The following is a 16,214-nucleotide window of genomic DNA, read 5'->3' as shown; positions in this document are numbered from 1 at the left end:
TGTGCTAACAGTTCACAAATAAATTCATAAAAATAAAGTGAAAATGAAAATATTCCTGGAAATAGGTTGCAAGATCTCAATTTTCTGCCTTGCTCAAGTGAGGCTTGGCAAGACCATGAGAAAGAGGATGGATTTATGCCACCTACATGCCTTCCCATATTCTGAGGCTGGCCAAGTACCTGTTTTACCACCAAAAAATTAGCCTTAGCTTTGATCAACCACTTATCTATGTATCTTAGTTAGGTTACACTGGCCAGTCTCACAGTCAAAAAGCCCAAAGCTGAATTGATTCAATCTTCACAGGTTAGTCTAAACTGTGTAGACTGAATCAATAAGTAAGTGAACAGACATTCACTTCTGATTCTGGAAATGAAGCCATGTGCCTGCCGTGGCTCAGACCACAAGCCAGGGGGCTCTAGAGCATGCCTCTGGTTGGCTGGAGCAGCCAGCTTGGGCCAAGCCTGCCCACCCTGAGAGGAAGGGCTTGCAGAAAAGATGCAAAGTATCTTGGGATGGTGGGGGACTGTAAGTTATATTGAATCTGGAAGAGACCTGGGACAGAAGTTCAATAAACCAATTTAACCTAAATCAGTTAAATCTGATAATATATCCACCCAGGTTTATCTTAAACCAGTTTTGGCCATTTTGAGAGTGGTTTATGTGCATGGAACTTCTGTTGTGTTACAGATCTGAATTGGTTTCTGATCACTTATACCAGTTTGTGTGTAATTTCTGTCCCTAGCCTTGAAGACTGGAGAGAAAGGAAGATCTTTTCCTTTCCAAAATCCTGGAGTCAGGCTGTCTATACATACTCCAAGATTATTATCTTGGTCTATGCATTAGGTTAACAATTTGGAACTATTTAATAAATAGCTCCTTATTCTCTGCTTGGAATATTCAACATTTAGAAAAGAAACTTTCAAACCAGTTCTGCCCAATTTTAATCTAATCACATTGATCAGAAACTTAAATTTTTTTTTTAGATCCAAAATGTGTTTTTCACTAAAAATAAACTCCATAAAAACAAAAACTATGACTTGCACAACTACTTGAAAAAATGAACAAGCATGTGTTTTTTGGATTAATTTTGTTGTTTCACCCATTTCTATGTGCACAGTATGCTGCTGCTCTTACAAGGGTTAAGGGAGAAAAACAATATGAAAATTGTACTCACTTGCTCCAGTCCTGACATTCCAAATGAAGCTGAATGAAAAACACAGTCAACTCCTTCACAAGCCTTGAACACAGCTTCATAATCCCTCACATCACCCTGTGAGAAAAGAAAAGAATTCATTTGAAAGGTGTCATTAAGATATTTTATCAACTACTGTTACTAAGGAAAATCTAAAATATTCCTGTAGTAGGGTCAGAGTGTTGTTGTAGGTGATGATGGTCCACGAAATATTCAAAGAGCAAGGGTTTTTTTGGTGATATCTTATACAGAACCAGCTGTATAGTTGGTAGAGACGTTTGTGCCCAAAAGCTTGTCTAACATCTCTACCAACTATACAGTCGGTCCACAAATATGTATTACCAAAACGCTTGCTTCTTCCATAAAGTAATTCTGTCCTTCTCACAATGCTTGCTTGGGTTACTAATATTAAATAAGCTTTTACAAAACTGAATGGCATAATCTATTTTAAAGACTTTTTAAGGATAAAACAAATATATATAGTTATAGCTTGTTGCAATGATACTGCATATTTTTAACACCTTGTTCTTCAAGCTGCATGTTAGCAAAACTTGTTTGATTTGAATGGCAGGGAGAATTCAGTGGTTTGTCATGCTGTCACTCAAAGATGAGAACTGTAAGCTACCCCATATTCATAATATTTCACTCATTAAATCCCAGATTTTACAATTTATTACAACACATATAAAATGTCCTTCTGTTCGCCTGCAGGTTTATTTTAAACATGTTTCAGTAGGTGCATTTACACGAGACACTGATCATTAGCCTAATAACACTGCACACTAGTGTGTCATGGCAAAAACTATGCTAATAGCCTACTGCATAGTGTTACTAAGCTAATGAGCACGAAGCATCACTAAACTATGCACCGGCGGTATTGTGCAAGTAACTCTCAGTACTGCACATTTAGTTAGTACTTTATTAAGCAAATACTAAACTAGGGGCTTCTATACATGCACAGGGAGCCTGCTCCAACACCCTGGATTTCCAGTGCATCGGAGCAGACTTGAATAACTGAGTCTGTTGGAGCATGGAAATTACTGCACTCGAGCAGAGTCCAGCGTCATGTGTATCAAAGTCCCGGCACTGAAAAATGGCGGCAGGGCACTATAAACTAAAGCACATTTGACGAGCTTGAGTTCAAAGCACCCCACCACCATTTTTCAGCATGGGGACACTGATACACATGATGCTCTGGGTGCTTTTAATTAGCATGGCTCTTGGAGCTGCATTAATTAAAGTGCCCCCCCACCTTCTGGAGCATGCCAAAAACTCCCTAAATGTGCAGTATCTAAGGCACATTAATGAAATGTAGATGCACCCAGTGGGTAGCAACGTGCTACAGCAATATAGCATCGGCTGGCACAAACCATGACATTATAACAATGTCACCGTAGCAATGTGCTCCTGTGATATAGCATATTGCTACAGCAACATAGCAGGCACAGCTTAAAATAACCATGTGCTGCTGGCACAGCACAGTAATGGCTATTACTACGCCATCATTTAGTACTTCCTAAAGGATGGTACAGTAGCAATAGTGCTGTAGGGGCATGTGTAGATGTACCCAATGAGTTAGAAATTTCCTGTTCAGTTAACATGGTTCTGAGCTTCAGGCTAGCTGTACAGACAAATATCAAAATGTGAAATTGTTAATAAGTGGTGGGTGGTGAGGTACAAACGTCAAATCTGATTCAAACTTCCACCAGACAGTTGCTAGAATACTATCTTGCTCTGTGGGCATTTTTAATTTGAACCTGTCACGGCATTTCCTGGGTGTACATTTCTTTAAGCTGCCATTCCTGACGTTCCATCTACCTGTGTAAGATTAGCTCTTTTAATTTTACAAATGGTTAAACCAAAACAGAGAGTGGTGAAGTGACTGGCCCAAAAGTCACATCGTATTTGCAGAGTCAGGACATAGACACGCTGCAACTGTCAGCTCTTTATTCAAACCACTCTCTTGCTCCTTTCTGCCAGTAGGTCAGCTCCACTTAATTTATACCATTTGAGGTCTTTGGAAAGTGACATATAAGGCAGCTGAAATCTTCTGAAGGGGTCCTTAACATTGCTTGTGGCTATTCTGTTTATGGAACTCAGAGATTAAAATTGCTAAAGTACACAGAAAAGTAACACTTATTTTAACATCACTGCTGTAGAAAACGTAACTTCATGATACCTGGAAAAACATGACACCATTAGGAATTTTCCATTTAGGTTTCTGTACATCAAATAGAGTGACGGTGACCCCTGATTTGGCAAGAGCACACCCAAGACTATATCCAAAGTAGCCTCCACCTCCTGTCACCATGGCCTTTTTGCTTCTTTTAAGCAGAGCTCCAACATGTCCATTCAGGCTGTAGTCAGATGGTTGTCTCCAGTTGGGCATTACTCCATTGCACTTATTTTGTACCATGTCTACAAAATGAGAGATGATTTTCAAAACACTTCCACAGTACTCTGAGATGGTGAGCACTTTGCTAAGTTTTTGGTTAAAAAATACATTGATGAGAACATTGTTTTCCTTTATCATAACTTCTTCAGAACATCTAAAGATAAATCATATTACTCATTTCAAGATTTCTAAGTACAATGAGTAACAAATATAAATGCTCATTCCAAATTTTAGTCTTTTTTCTAATCACAATTTGCATGTAATTTTTGTTTTATTTCTATCTGAAATAACAACATTCTGCAATCATAACACTGTCATCTGCAATGTATTGTTTATAAGTAAATTATTTTAGTGCTTCCTATCCTGGAAAGATTTACAAGCTTTGTATAAGTTGATATATTATATATAGATATTAGCATAGCCTCCAAGAACGAAAAATGTATGAGTTTATATAACATCAGAACAAGGAATAAGAACTGCAATACTAGGTCAGATCAAAGGTCCACCTTAGCCTAGTATCTTTTCTTGGACAAGGGCAAGTAGCTGATACTTCAAAAGCAGGGGTGTAAATCTCACTCAGTCCCCCAGCATAGATTAGGGCCATGGGGCTCCTTGCAGGCTAGATCTGGATGTGGCGGCAATGACATAGGGATTAACATAACTGTTGCTTGCCCCACCTCAAATTCCTGGCCCCTTTAGGAATGTCATGGGCCAGAAAATATGGCTCTGTGCGCTGGAACCAGCCTGTGGGCTGTAAATTTGACACCCCCGCTTTAAAAGAAGAGTACAAGAAATATAGCGTAAGTAGGATCCCTCTTCATTTATAGCCTCCTGCTCACCAGCAGTCAGGTTTGGGATGTCCTGCGCCCAAGATTTAGAACCGGTATAGAAAGGTATATATAGAAAATGTTCCAAACCGCTAGTATGGATCACCTTTTCCCAGTTTCTGGGTCCTTGCTCATAACTGTAAACATCAAAAGTTGTTACCATTTGATGCCTATTTAGATACCTATGCAACTGAATTTGTGGTCTCTACCCAGTTCCTAGTCATTCTCATGCAAAACCATCCTTGTCAGCAGCCGTGTTCACTCTGTTCTTTAATAAAATCAACTTAATTCCAGAAAAATCAGTCCTTCTTGCAAGTGCACTAATTATTCTTGAATAAAAATGTTTTTTAGTCCAAATGAGCATCCATATGAAGAGCCACTTTAGAATGGGTACTGCAGAATAACTTGTTCCACCACAGCTATGCCAGCTAATTTTTTGGGGTACAGTGGATATGTCTTTGTAGAATAATCCATTCAATTTAGGGCACAGGCTGTCATTGACCAGAATGCAAATCCAACCTGCTGTACCCCACTCTCAGTCTGTGTGACATTAGCTTGCACAGTGACATCACTTGAGTTTACATCAATGTACAAATGGGTTGAGAGGTGAATTACACCATTTCATGATTTTTTTATATATATAAATATGGCCTCTGCTCTCCTGAGCCTGGGAGAGAATATCACTGATATTCAGGGTTTAGAGTGGATATTGCTTTACCTTAGTTCAAGCATTCATTACAGCAAGCCAAAAGAGTATGCAGCAGTTCAGAATCCTGTAACGCCAGAGCCAGCCTTAGGGAAAATGGCACCCTAAATGAACTTGTATTTTGTCCCCCGCCCCGCATAAGTCAGTGGTGCAGCTGCAGGCAGAGGCACATGGGCAGGAGTGTGGGGCACACTCCAGTGGGGCCCAGACTTCCCAGACCAGTTCCTCCTGAGCAGAGACTGGAGAGAGTTCCTGTAGCTCTGCCTCCCTGCTGGACTGCGCCCCAAACCCTTGCTTGCCTGCCTCTGCCTGCAGCAGCATCGCTTGATTTGTCAGGGCTGTGTGCTGCTGTGCATGTGTATATGTTTGGTGCCACCCAATGTGACTGATGTTGGCCACCTATGTCACCTATCCCTAAGGTTGGCTTTGTACTGTGCTGCAGACACACCTCCTCCCAAGCACCTACACCACTGTCCTACAGCAGAATCAAGCTGGGTAGTTACAGGACCATAACATGGTGTCTCTGTGTCAGCTCAGCGCTCCTAAGCCCAGGGAGATTAGCAGCTGCCCATTTTGTCCACACTGGCACAAAAAAGCAGCAGAAAATCTAGTTTAGAGAACATAACAGTTACAAACTGCCACTGCTTAGTTTTATTTTTATAACTTTTGTGTTCAGTATTACTTACTTTTTTAAAACTTCAGGCCCAACCAAGTGAATACCAGACTTCCCATTCTATTACACCAGTTTAACACCAAAATCATTTAATTGAGTTCAACAGCACTACAGTGGCATAAAGCTGACAGAGCAGAAAACCTGAGACCTGTAAGTTTCTTTTATACTTTGAAAATCATAACAGAAATTTGTTGATATCTACACAATTTTAAAGTGACTCACATTGATAAATAGTAATTACATTTACATTAGCAATGAATAGAACAAACCACCTCTTCTTCCCTAAAGAAGAGGAAATAGCATGATTATTACTGTCTCAAACAGACCACCTTATAGCTTAAAACTGTAAAATGTTTTCTCTTCCACTTGTTAACCACAAGAACAAACTGAAAGCTGAGTGCAACAGGTTGGTTCCTATATTTGAAAAATGTAATTACTGACACCTGCCACTTACATCCCATTCTAGTCTTCTAGTCTAGTGGGCAATCTCCTGAGGAAAAGAAATCTTTTTACCTGGAGAATGTTACATAAAATATCTTGAAAGAAAACCGAAACTGCCAGTACAGGGGAATCCATCAGTTTCAGAGAGCATGAGAGTATTCTTGTTGAATTTTCAATGCTGTGTCGGAGTTCCAGTCAGATAAGATTTAGTCCAATACCTATTGTATACTTATAAGTCTTTCCACTTCCTTCAGTTTGTAGAGGCTTTTTGCAAGGTTTCATTCAAGTCTCCTGTGCATGCTGATGATTACATATGATTAAGTTCAACTACTGTAGGTGCATCCTTAGTAGGGCTGTGCGAAGCTTCGGTCCCTGATTCGATTTGGTGGAGTTTTGGTCCAATTTGGTAGCCAAATATCCGATTCCACATCGAATTAGAGGACCCTTTAATCTCTCTGAATCCATTTGGAGAGATTCAGACACAGAGATGTCTTTAAATGTTTTTTTCTACATACGTCTAGGTATCAGGGGCTCGTGAATGGATGATGCTGGGGTGCATGAAGTATCCCACAGAAGTGCGGGGGTCTCCCCAGTGCGCTCAGCAGGAGACCTGGAAGTGGACCAGAAGCACTTCTGGTCCACTTCCAGGTCTGCCAGGGAGTGTGCACCCCCCCCCCCAACCCCCCAGCTCAGTGACTGGGGGGGGACACTCGGGGTCCCTCTGTGGCCAATTGCCAAGCTGGGGGTACATGGCGGCCCCTCCTGGCGCGCTCCTCAGCAGATCCGGAAGTGGACTGGAAATACTTCCGGTCCACTTCTGGGTTCACTGCTGAGCATGTGGAGGGCCCCCCCCGTGGGATGCTCCATGCACCCCTGCATTGCAGTGATAAAGAGCCACGCCTGCTACCTCAAGGTATGTAGAAAAAACTTTTAAAGCTGTGTCTGTCTGAATTTGAATTTTCAGATTTGGATTTGGCTGAATTGAATCAGAGACAGTGATCCAAATCAACGAATTGAATCACTGTCCCTGATTGAGGCCAAATTCGAATTGAATAGGACCGCTTCACACACCCCTAATCCTTAGCTATCCCATTACAATCTTGAGAAAAACTATGAAGTACCTTATTACACACAGTAACGGTCAAACATCAGCCAAAAAAGAGGTATTACCTTTGTCAGATGTTAGCAACTGCCCCAGTCTTCCTTTCAAAGTGAATGAGATAAAACTTTCTGGAAGATTATTAGCACAAGGATAGCCAACTTCCCCAGACAAGCATGGTGATTTTCCCAGATAAATTCAGATCCTATATATTGCTCCACTGTTTCACAAGCCAAAGGGAGGCGCTTACCTGAGGCTAGAGGATGGGCTCGAAATCAGGAAAGGGCTCGGCTCAGAGTGTGGGCAGTTCAACTCCCTTCCCAAAGGCAATTCGGAGTCTAGTTTCACCTTAACCTGTGAGCTGCACAAATGTTGACTGGTGTTAGTGCTAGCTTGGAATTTGGAGCAGTTGCACCCTTAGCCTAGGAGCCTTCTCTGACTGTCCCCGACTTGCCACTGGAGCCCTAGTGAGCAGGCCCAAAACTAGGAGCTGGAGCTGTGAATTGCCGGTAGAGGGCTGGTCAGCCAGGATAGGCTTCTTACCTGCTCTTCAGGCAGCGGGGTGAGCATTGGTGATGAATAGGGACTGCAGGCAGGTGCAGGTGCACCCTGTCAGCGTGGTGGTGCACCCCCTACAAAAAAGTGCCGCTAACACCGCTGGCAGCATCTGTGGGTGGTCACCAAGCGCCGCTGGCCGCTGCTGCCAGCAGCATCTGCGGGTGGTCACCAAGCGCTGGTTGGCGCTCGCCCCCCTGCTACTGCTGCCGACAGTGCTGACAGCATTTGTGGGAGCTCCCCGCTTGCTGCCGCCATGCTCTTACCACTGCCAGCACTGTCCCAGCCACCGGTGGCACGCATCATTTATGCATGTGAAAGATCCTGTAATACTTTCAATTGAGGTGGCACGTCTGTGAGTAGTGGCCACGCTTTAATTCTGCCCTGGAGTGCTGTAACTTTAAGCTGCGCAACCAGTGCTTAAAACCACATCATGGTGTTAATACACAGACAATCCAGGGGTAAGAGCTCCAGAAGCCTCCCAAAACTGCCATGTAACAAGGCTCTCAAATAGTTTCCTTCTAGCAGCCCTTTCTACAGGCAGCGTAATAAGATTAGCAGGTGTAAGAACATTAGAGATGTATCTAGGCAGCATTAGCATACATTTACTATTTATCTTATTTCAATAACGAAATTGTACAAGATCATCCTGTGCTTACAAAGCTGTCTCACTGCAGCTATTTTGAATGAGACAAAATAATGAATAATGCAATATTAAGAAATGTCTCTTATTGAAAGTATTTTTAAAAAGAAAAAGAAAGAACTTGAATCCTCAAATGAGTGTCTCTCCCCACCAAATGAATGAGACTTTGGTAAATGTAATCCAATTTAACAGACAGAAACCAAATGAAATCTTGCTTGGGTACCTGGATTTGCAACACAGTTTTTCATGTAGTGAATGTACAATGAAGAATGAATGAAAAACTCCCAGTGACAGTATCCTGTTTAAAAATTATTTTAAGATCTTTGAATTTGAATATCTGTCCTAGTAAGTGTATTCATATTTTCATCTTGACTTTTGCAGGCTTAAGACCTGCTAACTCTTAAAAAGAAGCCAAAATTTAAGCAGATTATTTATTGTATTGATTTAAGTAATGCATGGGCATACAGAAAGGGTGGACAATTATTTGGGCTGGAGAGCCACTTAGGAAGTTTTGGTGAGCTGTTGTGGGCCAGGTCAGCACTCCCTTTCCCCAGAACAGCTCATCAAAACTCCCTGAGTGGCTCTGCACCTGTGCTTGACCAGGTGGCTGGGCTGGGCCCACGTGTGAGCAGAAAGCGGCATTCGGGAATGGGATGGGTGCGTGTGGCTGGGGTCGGGGCTGTTGGGGTCGCTGGGCAGTGACAGCACGGGGCTGCAGCCTGGGGCAGAGCTGTGATCTGCTCCCCACACACTGGGTCCATGGGCCTCCCTTAGGCCAGTCAGAATCCCGAGCCTCTTGCTCTGGGCCTTCCTCGTGGTGAGCCCCTGGCCTTTTAAGCCCCCTTTGGGTCCTGGCCCCAGCATGAACCAGTTGGAGGTACCTCAGGTCAGATCTGAGCTGCCTGCTTGTTCTCACCCTCACAACTCCACTGCAACCAGTAAGCCTCAGGCTTCTCTAAGATCTCACAGGTCTCGGCTTTCCCCAGCCAGGACTGTGTGTGTGTGGTGGCTGGAGGTTATCAGGTGACCCCTACCCGCCTTTCACCAGGGAGGTTCACAGTTCTGGCATTTCCTGGGACTGCCTCCCTAGCCTGGCAGGGTGCAGTTTTAGGTCATGCCCAAGACCTGGGGCCTCCTCCTTCCCCATAGTCCCAATCATACCTCCGAGTTCTTCCTGGCACAGGAGCTCAGCAGAGAGATGTTCTTCCCTTCCTGGTTGGTGATAAACTCAACTGTCACCTCTAGCTCTGAGCGGGGCATTAACTGGTTCTAGTAGCAAATAAAAAAAGCAAATAGGTGCAGAGTGAGGAGGGTGGCACTCATTCCCTCTGCACGTGGAGCTTGGGGAGCCCAGCAGCAGGAGGTTCACCTTCAGGAACACCAGCTGCTCCGCCAAACCAGGATCCAAGGAGGTGCGGTGGGGTGTCACAACATTACCAGCAAAGCTGAACACCCTCTCGCTTGGAGCACTGGTCGGTGGACAGGACAGGTATTCCCAAGGCCCTATATTTCCTTATCATTTTGCATTTTGTGCCTTTTATATTTCACCAACCCGTATTGTTTGTTCTGCTGTTTGTGTTTTATATTTTGTTAACCCTGTTTTTTGTCAATAACTGTAAGTGTCTAACCTTTGTTGAATCCTGCCCCCTTGGGGCATTGTAGTGTCCACTATACCCTCTGATTTATGCCTGTTATGTTCCCAGTATTAAAAGGTATATGGCTAAGTCCCCATTGGTGGTCTGGCTCTGCCCTATAGGGGGAGGAGAGTCCCTACACCTCGCACAGCGCTTGTGCACCTGCTTTGATCCCTTCAGTTGGAGAGGGGATACCTCTTGGAGTACTGCCCGGGTTACATATAAAAGACCAAAGATGTGGCGGGCGAGATTCGAGGGTGCTTTTAGGCAGCTTGGCACAGTACAGAGGGCAACTAGGGGAGAGCATGGCAACCCTAGAAGGCCCCTCCTGTTACAATGCCACACAGTGGATGCCAACAAAGTTGGCATCACACACTGCCTTGACCATACTGACCCTGTTGTCAGTGACCATGAACCTGTGGGTGAGCTCACCCTGCCCAACTAGCCACCCCTGCACCATGCGGTTCATAGCCACCATGATCTCCCTTGCTGTGAGGGACTCATCCATCATCTCTGCTTGAAGGAGAGCCCACTGATGCCCTGACTGATCATACCAGTGCCCTGTGAGGTAGAGGTAGGCATGATCTCCACCCTGGCTGCTCTAGATGTCTGAGGTGACGTGCAAGGCTATCTGTGGCCCTGTTTCTGCAGCTCCTCCCTCAAGTATTTCCTGCATACCTCATACAGGGAGGGTACCACTGTCCTGCTAAAGGTGGTATGTGCAGGCACTTGGAAGGATGGGGCCTTGAGTGCCATGAGCCTCCTGAACCCTGGATGCTTAACAAAGGAGAAGGCTGGCCATCCAGAACAAGCATCTTCCCAAGGCTCTGGGTGACCTCGCTCACCTTGGGAACATGCACCCCTTTGTCTCCACCTTTCCCCCACTCGTCCAGGGTGGCCTGCCTCTGCTTACTGGGGACAGGGGCTTTGGAGCAAGAGGGGTACTTCTTTCTGGGCACATTCCTACTGGTACCAGGCTGAGGAGGAACAAGGGCAAAGTGGTATTGCCTCCTGAGATGCAGCAGCATCGCCGTGGTGTCAAAGTGTTTCTCATCCTTACCCTGGCTGATTTGCTTTTGGCAGGTACCATACCTGGGATCATCTGCCACCTCAGAATGATCCCACACTACACTACCCACCCGCTTCTGGGTTGAGGGCAGGGATCCTGCTTATCCCCCTCCTCACCAGGCAGAGGCGCAACAACAGGAGGAGCTGAGCCACCTGCCCCCACAACCTCCTCCGAAGTGCCTTCCAGAGAAGGAGACCTGCGTCTAGGGGAACTTTGAGGGGTGTGGAGCACAAACTCAGATTCCCCCTCCTTCCCCAGAATTTCTTTCGCTATGGCCCTCATCTGCTCTGCTTCCAGATCCAGCTCCTCCTCTGGCACTGGAAGGCTCATGCTGGGAACTGAAATTAGGGTGGAGACTGTCATGCTGGTGCTTGTGGTTATTACTGGTGCTAGTGGCGGTGGTGCAGGTGCAGACACTGCTCTCACCTCCTTGCTTCCACTAGCAGCAGAAGACTTATTGCTGCCAGGAAAGAGGGTGTGTCTGTTTGTGGGGGGGAGGGAGGGAACGGGGGAGACTTGCAGCTCTCCTTCTGCCCCTCTCCCTCCCCTGCCAGAAGACCTGCCTTTCCAGCATGCTTTGTAATGTTTGGTGTGCTGCAAAATGTGCATGTCTGTAATTATATGTTGTGCTTTCCTGAGCAGTGATGACACACTGTCAGGGAAAATACAGAAGAAGAGAGACTAGCTAACTACCAAGAGACCAGATAGCAAGCTAGCACCTTTCAGATGCTGCCGGTCCACGAGACAGCTCACAAAAGGCACAGATCACTTCACATGCAGCCTTATACATTGTTTCTACGTCCCTCCCCTAGAGCACTGCGATTGGAAGGGAACTCATGGAAAGATCATAGTCACTGACCAGCTACAGATGTCAATATCGGAAGAGTCTTTCCCCTCCTCCTCCCCGCCCCTCTTCTCAGTTCCTGTTTCCTGCAAGCCTGCCTTCAGAATCACTGAATCTTTCCAAATTTTTTCAGAATTGATTCGGAGGCTTCTGAATTGATTCGGACCTTTTAATGGGTGTTCCGATTCGATTTGGATTTGGAGATTCAGTCACTGGATTGGGCAGAATCTCCTCCAAATCTAATGGGCTACTAAAGCTTTGCACAGCCCTACAAAGTAACCATGACACCATAAAAGGTCCATTCAGATACAAAGTTAGGGATAGAAAATGTGTAACAACTTTAAAAAAACTGGTTTCTATCCAGCTTTAATTTGCACGTGTAGCAAGGTAGCTATGCCCCCACAGCTGGGAGCCCCTCCCAATGTGTGGGGCACTTCTACAGCTGTAAGTCCCATCAGCTGCAGGACTCACAGCTGTGGGAGCTTGCTACTTGCCTGTTCCAGGGGGAACCCAGCTCCACTTGCACCAGGACGGCAAACCTGGGCTTCCCCTGCATCAGCAATAAGGCATGATTGGATCTGATGCTGGATCTCACAATCATGCCTCCTACCATGCATGCCTTTGCCTGAACCTCTGGAGGGCCCCTTATTGATTCATTGGTCATGAGTCTTATTTCTCTTTTAGACTTGTTGATACTGGATGAGGAAAAGTCACTTTATATATATGTCTTTCTGCCTCAGCCTGGAATCTGGATGGATGTTCATGTAACAGGGAGCCAGAAGGAAACTGCAGCAGGTGAGCTGTCTCAGGGAAAGCTAGAAGCTAAGGACCTAGCTACTTACTAGCTGAAGTGTAGCCAAAAGCCAGCAGAAGCAGATATAAGGGACAGAGAGCCAGGCTACTCGAGGGTTAAGAGCTGAGCAGACGGTTCCTCGGGCTCAGAATGAATACAGCTGTGATGGCGGCTGAGTCACTGGCCAGGCAGGTGTATGTGTATTGTGCAGGGGTGGGCAATTATTTTAGGCGAAGAGCCACTTACAGAGTTTTGGCAAGCTGCCTAGGGCCGCATGGGTAGCCCTGCCCCTTGACAGGTGCCCTGCCTCCTGATCACCATCTTGTGACTGGAAGTCCCACCCCCTCACCTCTGACCTTTGCCACCCAAAGTCCCTCCCCTTGCCCCGAGAAGTACTAGTTTCAGCAAGTGATTTTTGCCATCTCGGAACCAGAAAAATACCAAATTATTTTCTACAAATCAAACATCTGCAGCATTCATTAATTTGATTTCAAAAATAGTTTTGCCCTGATTTGCATGTGTTTGTGTAGTGCACAACAGCTTAAAATTAAGTTTTACTTTTGTATATCATGGGGGGGTGTATAGATTAGTGGGGGGCTGTGGGTGTGTGAGTATGTGGGGTGTGGGTGGGTATGGGGTTAGTGAGGGCAGGGTGGCTGAGGTGTATGAGGGGGTGTGGGGGTCTGCATGTATGGCAGTGTGAGGGAGGGTGTGGGTGCATGTGTATGGTGAGGTGTGCATGTGGTACTAGGAACTCGCACCCACACACACACACTCTGCCCCTGCCTGCACACGAATGCGTGTACCGGCATGGCCCTGTGTTCCCCCATCCAGCAATACAGCCACGTGGTGCCAGAGCAGGGTGGGGGCAGGAAGAGAGTGAAATGGCTTGGGGGCATGCAAAGCAGGGCTGCTCAATTCTGCTGATGGCTCCCCCTGGGTTTATTTAGAGGGTTTATTTCTTTGTTACAGTTTATACTGGCCATTTGAATTCGAGACTAGTAGGGGTGGTATGGGGGGTCCCAATAGTGCCCAAGTGCACAAGAGTGTCCTGAACCCACCTAAGGCTGAGACGGCCCAGGACATGGAGTGGGCTTGAGCCTTTATAGAGTGGCAGCCTAGGGAAGGACTGCAGCTGAGCTCAACTCGAGCCAGTCAGGGCCAGGGGCCCAGACAAAGCTGAAGAAGGCTCATTACCCAGAGCAGGGATGAGCCAGGGCCCAGAACTGAAGAAATCAAGATGGAACTGGTACCCAGAAGCCTGGTCCAGTACAGTGGGCCTGAGTTAGAAGGTCCAGCTAGAGAAAAGGGGTGGAAGCTGAGAAGAATGATGACCCAACAAGGGAATGATGGTACAGTGACACCTGCAAGACAGGCACAGCTGAAGGGGAGGTCAGAGGCTATGATTAGTTCTTAAGGCTAGGGGTGTCCTGGGCCACAGATGGGCTAAAAATGCCCACTTGGTTTAAGGGCAGGATCAAGACAGCAGAGTCCAGGAGGGACCTACTAGCTGTTAGACGGTTTGAGGCTCACTCAAGGAGCCCTAGGTAGCCTCCCTTTTCAATTCAATAAATACATCAAGGCATGGCAAGCAAAGAAGAAGGGGAGGTGTCCTACAGGCAGACAGGGGCATGGGTTATGTGGTCACCAGGGGGCATCATCACTGACCCTGGAGCAAGACCTGGTTACACTTGAACATATAAAAACCTTGCTCTGCAGGTATAAAGAATATGTTGTTTCATGGTAGAAATAATTCTGTTATTCTGTGCAACTAAGTGGAAAAGACTCTCATTTTGGGATGAACAAAAAGCAATTTTGTGATTCTGTAATCCAATTAAATTTAGACTATTTACCTGCTTTTAAGGATAACAAACAAAGTCCACTAACAAAGTTTATTTAACTAACATCTTTGTACAACAAGTACCAGCTGATGGTTCCACTATTCTATAACATATGCAATATTATATATTACTATACTTGTTTTCTACTGTGCCAAAAACCATAGTAAAATACATTTTATCACTAAAGTAAGGAATTATAGAGTATATAATAGAGTAATGACGCTAAGCACAGAAGAATTTGATCAGTTGAACAAATAGATGATATTTTAGTGGTATGCGTTAGAGTAGAATCTCATTTTATGTGTTTGTGCAGCTATCAGATTCTCTCTCATGCCCCCCCCAGCTATAACTCTCTTCCCCTATGTTTAGCGGGAGACCTCTTTATATGCCAGGTCACAAAGGTCATGAAAATATAAAGAAAAACCAACAAGATGTCCCTAGGGTTATATCGTTGCATTAAATGCAACATGATGATGTTCAAAAGCTTTCCAAGTTACATAGGCATTGCAAAAGAGCAACTACAACCAACTTAAAAGATTTTGAAATACTTTGTAATTTGCTAGCCAGTCATTATTGAAATTATACTAACACCTACACTGGGAAGAATGCTTAGAAGCAACTATAATGCCACAGGGTGGAGTCCCAATGTTTTTAAGCTTTCTTGCTATTGATATCACTGCTAAGGTTGTTTTGTTTTTTTTAATCAAGCAAGGATGAATCAGAAGAGTGAATGATGAAACTTAACTGGTGGCAGTTGACACCATTATACAGAGAAAAAAACTCTGAGCTTTGTCCTCTGATCTCCCATACAGATGAGAGAGACCTAATTTTAAATTGGCTTAGCTTGAGTTTAATTAATCTTAAATAGCCTGAATATATGTTGTTCATATGAGGCACAGGAAATAAAGGGATAGTCACAGGAAACATACCAGTAAATGAGGGCATCAGCAGACTTTAACATGCATACAATTCCAAATACCTTTAAAGTACTAAAAAAACTGATAGGCCAGATGAGATACTCCTGGGGTGCTGCAAAATGGCCCAAACTATAAACATGACCATAGATGAAACAGGAACAACTTCGAAGCACTTCACTGGGATGCACTTCATGTTGGTTTGTACCCAAAACACAATAGGGAGCTGGCATCCTACAGCTCTCTTCTGCACTATCACACGTGCCCCTTCTGAGACTCGTTCCTAACTCTACTGCCCTAGGTCACTGTCTATGCCCCATGTAACCTTACCTTTTTGAAGGTAGGCACAATGGCATGCCCGGGAGTCAATACTCGCATTTGCGTTGTCCCCCACACTTCCCCCCCCAATGGAGGGATGGGGTCATCACCAAGAAGGACTATGTTACAGTCGCCCGAGGATGTAGGGGGGCAGTCAGGAAGGCCAAGGCAGAGATGGAGATAGGACTAGCTTCCCAGATTAAGGACAATAAGAAGTCCTTCTTCAAATACATAGGGGGTAAAAAGAGGGTCCCGGGTAATGTGGGGCCC

The 16,214-nt window shown here is 45.1% G+C and overlaps 1 protein-coding gene across 1 annotated transcript in view; it reads right to left on the bottom strand.

Annotated features, from left to right (window-relative positions):
* The window catches only part of LOC149854938 (putative short-chain dehydrogenase/reductase family 42E member 2), a 31,703-nt gene extending 28,095 nt beyond the window's left edge, over positions 1-3,608 (bottom strand). The window contains exons 1-2 of the mRNA XM_090023734.1: positions 3,372-3,608; positions 1,175-1,270 (exon numbers count right to left, since the gene is read on the bottom strand). Coding sequence (XP_089879860.1) covers positions 1,175-1,270; positions 3,372-3,608 — 333 coding nt within the window. The remainder of the gene's footprint in view (positions 1-1,174; positions 1,271-3,371) is intronic.
* Positions 3,609-16,214: the final 12,606 nt, after the last annotated feature.

This window comes from Crocodylus siamensis, chromosome 12 (assembly GCF_052110815.1).
Source record: "Crocodylus siamensis isolate JL-2025a chromosome 12, ASM5211081v1, whole genome shotgun sequence".
NCBI lineage: Eukaryota > Metazoa > Chordata > Crocodylia > Crocodylidae > Crocodylus > Crocodylus siamensis.
This window is presented reverse-complemented; position numbering and strand designations above follow the sequence as displayed.